Source organism: Meriones unguiculatus, chromosome 6, assembly GCF_030254825.1.
Source record: "Meriones unguiculatus strain TT.TT164.6M chromosome 6, Bangor_MerUng_6.1, whole genome shotgun sequence".
Classification (NCBI taxonomy): domain Eukaryota; kingdom Metazoa; phylum Chordata; class Mammalia; order Rodentia; family Muridae; genus Meriones; species Meriones unguiculatus.
The window spans coordinates 61,024,950-61,035,922 of NC_083354.1; the positions used below are offsets into that span (position 1 = coordinate 61,024,950).

The 10,973-nt window shown below is 38.0% G+C and overlaps 1 protein-coding gene across 1 annotated transcript; it reads left to right on the top strand.

The window, feature by feature from the left end:
• Nucleotides 1-223: 223 nt before the first annotated feature.
• LOC132654844 (tripartite motif-containing protein 43-like) lies at nucleotides 224-5,260 on the top strand. Its single transcript, XM_060386128.1, has 6 exons — nucleotides 224-634; nucleotides 1,171-1,266; nucleotides 1,824-2,051; nucleotides 2,860-2,882; nucleotides 3,575-3,672; nucleotides 4,779-5,260. Exons 1-6 carry the CDS (start codon nucleotides 224-226, stop codon nucleotides 5,258-5,260), a joined length of 1,338 nt encoding a protein of 445 aa, XP_060242111.1.
• Nucleotides 5,261-10,973: the final 5,713 nt, after the last annotated feature.

Below are 10,973 nucleotides of genomic sequence, written 5' to 3' on the forward strand. Positions count from 1 at the left end.
GGGAAGACACAGAAGATCATGAACTCACTCTGTGTTTCTATTAGAAAAACTGTAACAGGAAAGGGCAAACTCACAACCCTATGCTTAGTTTTCTTCTTGGTCATACAAAAAATGAAGGCTGTTTTGCCATAGACAGAATTGAATCTCAACTTGATCAGATTTTGTGCAGGCTCTTGTTTCTCTTGGACCCAATAAGAGTAATTCTGCTTCTTTCCTCAGGAAAATGGAGTCAGGCATCTCACAGGCCTTCCAGAAAGAGCTCACCTGCCCCATCTGCTTTGGCTGGTTAACAGACCCAGTCACCGTGAGCTGTGGCTATAGCTTCTGTCGGGCCTGCCTCTGCCTTTCCTGGAAAGACCTGCAAGTTCCTGTCCACTGTCCCATGTGTAAGGATCCATCCCACCAGAAGGATTTCAGAACCAACATTGTTCTGAAGAAGCTGGTGTCCATTGCCAGACAGGACAGCCTCATGAAGTACCTGAGCTCTGAGGAGCAAAAGTGTGTGACCCACAAGGAGGCAAAGAGGATCTTTTGTGAGAAGAACAGGGTCCTTCTCTGTCAATTGTGCTCTGAATCCCAGGAGCATAAAGGTCACAGACACTGTCCTATTGAAGCAGCTTCTGAGGGGCAAATGGTAAGTAATGTTTCTGAGAGAACTTGAAAGGTGGAGAAAGGAAGCTTAGAGAACACAGGAAGATCCATGTCAAGATTATAAGGAACCCATTGCATTCTGAACGATAGCATTTTAAAAACAGCTAATGGAGTAAGGGTGACTATAAATGGAAGCATCCCTTGGGAAATCCATTAGTGTACTATAATTTCCAGTTTTGAAATATAGTTTGCTGATGTCAGTGGGAAGTAAAATAGTAAGTGTACATCTTTAAAAGTTGTATGTCACTGGAGAGAAATTACTGAAAGAATTTTGGAATTACCTGGAGAGAACCATTTGGAAATCCCAGTCAGATCCAAATTACTTCAATCAGGCTTACTAATCATGTTACTTGAGCAAAAAGTTATTTTGTATTTTGTACTTCTACAGTCTGAAATCTACAACTCAGTTATCAAAGTCAGAAAGTAAAAACATGGTGATTCTTCAACTTTTCCTAAAGTAATTATTGATTTCTATTGTCTGTCCATCAGGACTATGACTGTGTTTATTCTTGTTTACAGGAGAAACTTCTAAAGCAAATGGCATCTTTATGGGAGAAGATCCAAAAAAATCAAGAGAATTTAGAAGCAGAGAAGAGAATGCCAACTCAGTGGTTGGTGGGTATGGGTCTGATGCTGAAAATCAGCTTGAGGCAACTAACTATCTCTCAAATCTGCTCATTCACAAGTTGGGAATAAGGCATGGGTGTTGATACTAGGAGAACCTTTTCTGCAGGCCTCTAATTCTGAGTGTAATATACATTGTTGCACTCAGACAGCATGGCCTGGCTATGGCAGAAACATTTAATGAGTGATTTGCTGACGGTTCATCACATTGCATTTGATCCTATGACTGCCCCATGATGATTAACTAATACCTGCAGAGGTTCTTCTTTGAGTAAACATGTGTATTAGCAATGAATACCTTTTCTTCATTAACTCAGATCTCCTTAAATTGCTGAAAATGCCTAGAGAAAATGATGGGTTTGTTTGTGCTATTAATAAAGAATAAATGAATAAAAGAAAATAATTCACAGTTATGAAAAGTTGGGACAGAAAATCAGTGTGTGCAGCACACTGACAGGATCCCACTAGTTGACTTTAAACATAGAATGAGTCAGTGGAGAGGATAAAATACTCTATAAATGTGACCTAGCTTATCCCTTTTCCTTTAGGATTATGTGACTCTTCGGAAAGAAATGATCAGGACGGAGTATAGGAAAGTACATCCAGTCCTCTATGAAGAAAAGCAACATATAGAGTGTATGGAAAATGAAGGCCAAGCTCTTTTAAAGAAACTCTGGGAAAGCAAAGCCTTGATGGTCCGAAAAAGGAATCAACTAATACAAATGTATCAGGAGCTGATGACAATGTCCCAGCAGCCATATGTGGTGCTGCTCCAGGTGAGCATGGAGGAGTGCTGAAAGGGCTTTGTTATCTGAGGCCCACACTGGGACTGTTACATCTAAGATAGCTGTCCACAGTCCATGCACTTATTGTCAGCGGATATTAGGGATAATCTGGAGACACTATGTTCTGTCATAACCTTAAAAGAGCAAGCTTTTGACCCTGTGTCAGTGAATTCCCCATTGACTATCTCCTCATTTTTTGCTTATGTAGCTTGCTTATCTGAAATCCCTAATTCAGTTATTACTGTTACCAAACATTCATTCTTTTTTGCCTCTACTTGAAAATTATCCACAGTTTTAAAGAAATTTATACTTATTGTCTTCTCTTTACAAAATGTAATTTAGTGTGTTCTTTGGAAGATGAAGCTTCAATGTATGGACCTTTTTGGTGGTGAATGATGGCCTGAAACTCAAAGTAATCCTGAGGTCTCAAAACACAAAATTCTCGATTATAGACATGAGGTGTCATTCAGGGGTGAGGTCATAGTTTTAAAGTAGTCTTAGTAAAAGCATGCCTGTGAATTGTAGACAGGCTCAAAAAAAGTCCCATTTGTAGACAGCTGTGGGTGTAAAGCAATGTACCTTCACTATGTATGCATGTTCTTCTTAATTATTGCCCTCATCGTCTGATTTCATCAAGAATTCTCTTCTGCTCATTTGCTTGGTTGGTATTATCTTAAGATATGAAAATAAATTTGAATGATCAATATGTGTGATGATGACTAACATTTTTATGAATTTCATATATAAACATTATTTGTCATTTCTTCAGAAATCTAAACTATTCTTGTTGTATTTGCAGGATTTGGAAGACATGTTCAGAAGGTGAGTATAGTCATCAGTGCAAGCCAGGATCCTTAAAGCATGCTATAAAATTGACCAAGCTTCCTTAGCAATCTAAAAATATACTTTAGACAGGAATAATCAATTGCTTGTGTATGATGCTTGAGATTGGTTTCGTGTATATGATATCTGTTCTTCTTTACCAGAAAGTGCCTTTACTTACTACTTAATAGTGAATCAGTGTATGCAAGAGGACTTGGTGATAAAATATCTACTTTTGAAATCATAAACTTTGCGGTCCACCAGCAGCATTTTCTAGTAGTAGAAGAAATAGCAGAACACATTGACAAAAAATTGGTAGCAGGAAGGGCTCCAAAAAGTATCTAGGAGGAAACTACCCTGTCTCCTGATCTTTGGGTCACTGTGATATCAGAAAATGCTTTTGTGAAAGTTTTTCTGTCAACTGTTTACTTGTACTAATTTGATTTGTTTTAATTATGTGTGTGCACACATGCATGTATGCCATTGTACACGTGTGGAGGTCAGAGAACAACTTTCAGGACTCAGTCCTTTCTTTCCACCATGGGTTCCAGGGACTTGACTCAAGTTGTTAGGCTTGTGTGGGAAGGGATTTAACTCCTGAGTCACTGTCTGAACTTGGAGTGAGCATTTCTCCTCATCACTGTGATGGTGTCTTTAGCACCAGGCAGACCAAGGTCTTCCTCTCCTTGCAGGAGTGAGTCAGTGCAGCTGTGCATGCCCCAGGTGATGAAACCAGAGCTCAGTGCCTTGCCCATCACTGGACTGATTGAGAGGTGCAAGTGTTTTCAAGGTAAGTGTCAGCACTGCTGAAATGACCAGAGGTGCCCTTCAACAATGAGATAACCTTAACATACATGATTTTCTTTTAATCTCCAGTGAAAGATATGTCAATGTAAGTCTCATTTCTAATCATGTTTATTCACATGGTCATTTAAAAAATCATGGATGAACATGCATACAGTGTTATATGTGTCCCAGGATGAAAATATAGTATCATTTGTTCCTTGAGACATAAGGAAGGATAAATTAATCAAAGACAATCTAACTCATGTTAAATGTACCCAGTGATAGAGATATTCGATTTTCTTTCCTTAAACATTTTAACAGTTGAATTTATAAAGTACATGAACTTCTTAGATTAAAAATACCCAAATTTTAGTGCTAGACACTTGTAACCCCAACAGTACATACATGTTGAGGCATGAGGATTGCCCATGAGTCTGAGGCTAGACTGATCAATACAGTGAGTTCCAGGCCAGTCAAAACTATATACCAAGACTGTATCAAAAATAAACTAAGTAAATAAACATAAAATAACTATATACACAATGGTTTATATCATGAGCAATAAAAATAAAACAAATTTGAAGGACATGAGACAGTGTCTAAATTTCGCTGTTACATCTAAATGTGAATTATACCCTCACAGGGAAAGAGTATCAGAGAAGCCAATTGGATAAAGGCAGACAGTTACAACCAGCAAACCCCTTTTAATGCATATTTAGCCTTTCCTTGAGAATAAACATGAGTTCTTACATGCAAATTAAGATATGATTATCATTGCCCCTCTCTTACAAATTGGTTTTTATTGGCGACCATGATGACAGGCTTCATCATGGTCCAAACCATGATGAAGACCAAAGGCAATGCATGCATCTTCCTTTTGCCAGGTATAATTAAAATTCACCTGACAGAAGTAGGATGAAGCTTTCTCCTCTATTTTTCATGAGGATCCCATTCTGTTTCTTTTGGAATTTCTTGACTTTGAAGTGTTTGAGCCACATTTAACCCTCTAGGCTTAGCCTTCTCTTTTATAATTAAGGCAATCTCCAGGTACCTCTCTGACCTGAGAAATTAAAATGCTCATTTTAATTAAAATGTTGCCTCTTTCCACAGTGTACATTTCATTTGGAAATGCAATCTTAGCTCGTGACAAGATGACCCCATTTGATGTTGTAAGAAGAGTCTGCTTTAGACCTGGCCATCAGGAGACAATTTTGGAATCTGCTGGACAGTATTTTGCTACCTGGGGATCACAGAGCTTCACCTCTGGGAAATATTACTGGGAGCTGAATTTAGTAGAGCCATTGGACTGGGCTGTAGGAGTCTGTAAAGATGGCTGCCAACAGACTGAACCTGAGGGTGCATTTCTCCTTGTGTGTGTGAAGGAGGGTAATCAGTACAGTCTCGTCACCACCTGCCCAGTAATTCATCACTATATAGGGAAGCCAGTGGGCCGGGTTGGTGTGCTCCTTGATTGTGAGGGTGGATGTGTGAGTTTCCTGGATGTAGCCAAGAGTTCCCTCATATACAGTTACCCTCCTGGCACCTTCAATTACCGTGTCAGGCCTTTCTTCTCCTTTGGTGGCACAATATAATAGAAAGCTGTAATCCAGGACTTTAGTGCTGTTTAAGTATTTCCTTCTGTATGGTTATCACTTTTCTTTTTGCAGTTATATAATAAAATACTATTAAATATGGCTGACTATGCTTCCTTTTAATTTGTGGTCCTCACCTTTTTTAAGTAGGTTTCTCTTGTTTCATTGTTTGTTTATTAATCTCTGCATACATTTCAGAATTATCAATTAGCAGCGATATTCAAGTTCAGAATTAAAGCCATTTTTAAGAATGCTCAGGACCCTCGGTTGGTTTTAGCATTATAAAAATATTATTTAGATGTGGGATTCTATCTTAATTGTTTCAAGCACAGGTATGTATTTACTGGCTAATTTTGTTTTAACTTGACACATGATATTTTGGGTTTTGAGACAGATTTTTTTTTTTTAATGTAGTGTTAGCTGTGCTGGAACTAACTCTGTATTCCAGGTGTGCCTCAAAGAAACATAAGTCTGTCTCTGCCTTTGGAATGTTGGGAATAAACATGTGCAAATCCACCACCAGGAAATTGTATAGACATTCTAAGCAGATCTTCAGGTTTATATGGAAATATAAAAAAAATAAAGAATTAAATAATATATGAAATAAATAATGATATAAATATTACTATATTTAATAATATTTATTTTAAATATATTATATTAAAATATAAATATAAATAAATAATAATAAAAGAAAGCTTAAATAATCCTAATATGATAACAACTCCTGGAGTTACCACTATCCTGCCTAAGAAAGACCACAGCTATTACTCAAGTCTATATACCTGAGGTGAGCAGTGGCAATTCCTGAGAAACACTGGCCATACAGTGAGTGTCCATTCCAGGGGGAGTTCAACGAGTTCCTAAGGAGGCATGAAAAGAATGAAATAGAGACAAAGAGACACAAAGAATGAGAGCAAGTCTATAATCTGATCTCGCTCTCGTTTATTTGAAAAATTTCACACAACTTTATAGGGAGAAGGCAGGAAGGGAAAATGTGTCAGCAATATAGTTTACAAAACATAACAGGGTGATTAATGATGATGCAGAGCACCGCAAGAATGTTTACTAAAAGAGATACTACAAGAATGTCAGCTAAGATATCTCAAAATGTCTAGCCTGATTCACAGATGTCTCATAGGTTCTGGAAAGGTAAATCTCTCACCTACGATCTTGTTGCAGCTGTCTGTAACTTTCCACTAGCTGGCCTTGGCTCCCGGCATCTCCTCCCTTTCTCAAATAATTTAAGAGGCTAGCAAGTAGGTTACAAACATGAGCTCTTTTGAAGACAGTGGGCATTAACCAGAGGGGGGAAGTAGAGACCTGATTCTCCCAGGGTGTCTTGCAGCCTTTTTGGGTGTCTTTTTGGGGAGGAGAGGAAGACCCCATCAACACCTGAGGGCATCCCCAGCAGGTTGTGGTTAGGGGTAATCAAACACCAACCTCTATGCAGTCAGGTTTGCTTCTTGGGGAACTTAGAAGCGGACAATTGGGTCCTTCCCCCGAGGTACCTTGTCCTACACCTCTATGGTGCCCATGTCACATTAGGCAAGCATTTATCTGAGTTTTATGCTGTTCTCATGAGAGCCAAGTGCAATCAAGACCCATGTGATGGACTGTCACCAATCTTCCTTCGGCTTGGCTAAGCCTCTGTCAGCCAAATCAAGTCTGTGATAATGAACTTGTATGGGTTTAGATGCCAGGGAGTCAATTTGTTCTTTTACAAAGCTAGTAAGCCTTTTGATGGCCCATGGACCGAAAGATATGAGAAGAAGGAAGCCCACCATGGGTCCCCAGATTGAAGGGAGGAAAGTAGTGAGCCAGGGAGAAGTTGAAAACCAATTATGAAACCAACTTTCCTCTTGTTCTGTCTTTTTCTCCTTTCTAAACCCTCTCTAACTTTAGCCATGCTGTCTTTTACAACCCCAGAATTGTCCATGTAAAAACAACATTCTTCCTTGAGGGCAGCACATAGTAGTCATCTTGACTGGTGGGGTCTTCTTTGACATCATTATCATTGTCAGGAGAAAACTCCTCATCCACTTGTCATACCAGGTGTTCCAGTAGCCATTAAGCTGCATCATTTCCTGCAGAAAAAACACAGATATCTCCTCGTCCCCATATGAATATAGGGTTGGGTCCATGGGTCCTCCATTTTACTTTAGCAAAATTTTTTTGATTTTTGTATGCCAAAATCAATCTGCTGTAGATTTACCATGCTTATCCAAATTTTAAAAATTCAGATCTATTTTTTTTTTAATTAAAGTGTCCAGGGGAGTGGATCTTCCTCTGTTGTTTTTTTGCAAGTAAATCTTAATTGTTTAGTAGGCATGTTCTAGCATGCCTTGTCCTTCAGGATAGTAAGATATTCCAGTTATGTGAGAAACTTGAAACTGTTGACAAAATCTTTTAAAAGGTTTATTATTATATCTTGCTTCATTGTCAGTTTTTAAATTGCTTAGGAACTCTTAGAACATTGAAAGCCTGTAGACAATGAGTAATAACATTTTTTGCAGCTTCTCCTGGTTGAGGAGTGGCAAAAATAAATCCAGAATAGGTATCTATGCAAACATACACATATTTTAATTTTAAATTTAGGAATATCAGTAATACCCATTTGCCAAATCTGATTTGGAACCAGTCCTTTTAGGATTGACTCCCAAATGAGAAACAGCTGAAACTGAGGAGAAGTGCTGCAAGCCTTGATTATAGTACGGGCCTGTTTTTTAGTCAACCCATATTTAAGTCTCAAATTTTGACTATTAAGATGATGCATGTTATGGGCATCCTGGGCTCTTTTTAACTGTGAACAATAAACTTTGGTGGCTTTATCTGCCAATAATTTTTTATTTCAGACAGGGGTCCTGGCATATTAGAATGAGCCTTTAAATGTCCTATGAAAAGGGAACGTTTCTTTCTTGTGTCAAGTTTTGAATTTGTCAAAATAAAATTCCAGGAGGAGAAAATATCTGAATTTGACCTGCAGTCTCTAACCTAGGCAAAGACTAAGCTACATATGCACTATCTGCAAAAATGTTTAAAGACTGCTTATTAAAAATTTGAAACACAGCCAATACTGCAGATAATCTGCTATTTGCGCAGATGTGCTAGACACTTGAAAAGACATTGTTTTTCTTTTCATAAGTACAGGCAGCAACACCAGATAATGAATCATTAGTAAATACAGTTGAAGTATCAACAATTGGAATAACTTTTGTTTAAAATGGAAAAACTATAGGTTGCATCTATAAAAACTGAATTAATTTATTTTCTTGTGGCTCAACAGGTTGGACTCTGTCATAATAAGCTTACATATGTTAAAATGCCATATATTTCAGATCTTTGACAAGTCTGAGAGCCAGCATATTTGATCTACTCTTTTTTCTACTTTTATCATCTGCTCTAGACTCCATCTTATAAAATAGGATGTTATAATCTTTAATTTTGGCATATATTTTAAAGGTATGTTTTAGAACCAATTATTAGGTAGATCTATATAGGCAAACTTTATGGTGACCCATATTAATATTAACCTTAAAAAAACAGCCTAAACAAAGAGATTAGGTAAAATTTAATCTTGTACTCAACTATAATCTTTAGCATAACTTTAAATCTGTTCTTTTAAAATAAAATCAAAGTAAAACTTTTATTTAAATATAATTTATAAAGGGTCTAGCAAATGTTATTAATCCTATCATATTGTACTAAAACTTAACAGCAAAAAAAAATTAAAGGACAAAAGTTTACTTAGCCTGCAGCCTTTAGCAAAAATAGACTGTTCTGGCCATACCAAATCTATAGGCCAGAAAGAAACAGCACTAAATCATTTATTTAGGTACTGGCAGCCAGGCATATATTTTATATAATGTTTAAGAATGATCTGAATATAACCCTGCATAACATTGGGCTAACATGGAACTGTAGTCCTTTTGGTCCTGTAAAAGTACCTAAGCAAACATTTTGCATTGAGAATCTCCAGCCTTTTTAAATGAAGAAAATCATATTTTATAGTTTTTTTTTTTACCTGATATACTGTAATAACTGCAGGTTTTGTTTAATTGGCTTAAACAGCATGACTTGATTTTATTTTGTAAAGTTAATAAAATAAATGCCAAGGTCTTTTGACCTCTCCCAAAGGGTTGAGAAACTGTATTTAAGTTTTTTGTTAGACTGTCCAAGGATTATTATTTTAAAATACCTGATAAATCTTAAAATGTTTTATATAGTTTAACTCTGACGGTCCAGGGCCAAACTCAGAGGTGTTGATTTAAACTGTCTCATGTCCAAAAATATTAATATCGTCAGTCAAATTTTAAACTATCATCATATTAAGTTCACATATAAACACATACACACATAGATTCCAGAAGGAGCAGAGCCCCCATGGCCCTGTCCTCGGGATCTGGGGCGTCCCCCAGGCTCCCTTGATCAGATTGGAAACTCTCCAAGTTTTTTAGATCTCGAGAGCAAACTGAAACCAAAAATAAAAACAGACAGTCGACAGACAAAAACAAAACACAAAGACAAAGACAAAAAACACCTGCGGTACCTGCTTTTTAAATATTTAAATATGTTTTAAAACCTGTTTTGTAATATTAAAACAAACCATTTTCTGTAGGAGTGAATTTATAGAGCATAACTATGATTTTAAAAGTCAGAACTAAATTTAAAACTCAGAATTTATCAGTGCACACAATTTAATCTTTGAAGCTAGAAGTGGCTTCATCCCTTTGGCCAACACTGACTACAGCCCGTGGGAGGAGAGATGAGCAGAGGAAGGGGCAAGGTGATGCTACTCAGCTCAGCAGCCGATTTGGAGGGTGTGAGTGTTCCCATCTACCCAGTTCTGCGCAAGTCATCCAAGCCTAGCCCACTGTAGGGGAGGGGGAAGAAGTGCAGTGTCCCATTCCTCCTGCTCACCGAAGTATAGGCCCCCACTCTGAGCTCTCTACCTCAGCCTACCTGGAGGTCTTTTTTTGTTGTTGTTTGGGTTAGAGGGAGGCAGGCGCAGGAGACCAGTCTGAATTATGAGACTTGGCAGTTTCTTCATCTGACTGTTTTATACTCATTATGTAGAGCTTGTCTCCTAAACCATTTTTTGCTTTTAAATTACACAAATCAGTTTGAGATCCTTTATGAACATTTGAAATACCCTTAGAAGTACTTTATTATTATTATTTTGCCTGTTTGGCTGCTCTAATCTTTCAAGCAACTCTTTAGCTTGAGATTTTCTTTCTTTTTTTTTTTTTTTTTCAATGCAGTTTATTCAGGAACATTGAACAATCCTCGGACCCCGGGGAAAGCCAGCCCACAGCTTAAATAGCCTCTGGGTAGCCAACCCAGGCGTGCCACGGGGGCAATGCAGATAGGTCCACATACATGGAAGCAAGCCAGATCCTCGGCCTTAGCCAAATGTGGAGTTGTTCGTGACAGAGAGCACTCACCATCGGGAAGGTGGAAGGCGGAAACCAGCTCCATCTTTAAGGCATAGCATTCCGCAGCTCTCTACAGTTCCCCCTTTTTGTTTTAGACGCATCAGGCAAGAGTAGAGGTCTGATCTCTGATATTAGAAATAAATTGGGACTTTGTACAGATGTTTATTTAGGTGTCATCCACCCAAAGAGCATCAGACCCGTCCGATACCTTTTTCTCAGAGGCGGGACCTGGGGCATCAACCCGCATGCAATCAGACATGCTCTTCTCTGGGTCCAAA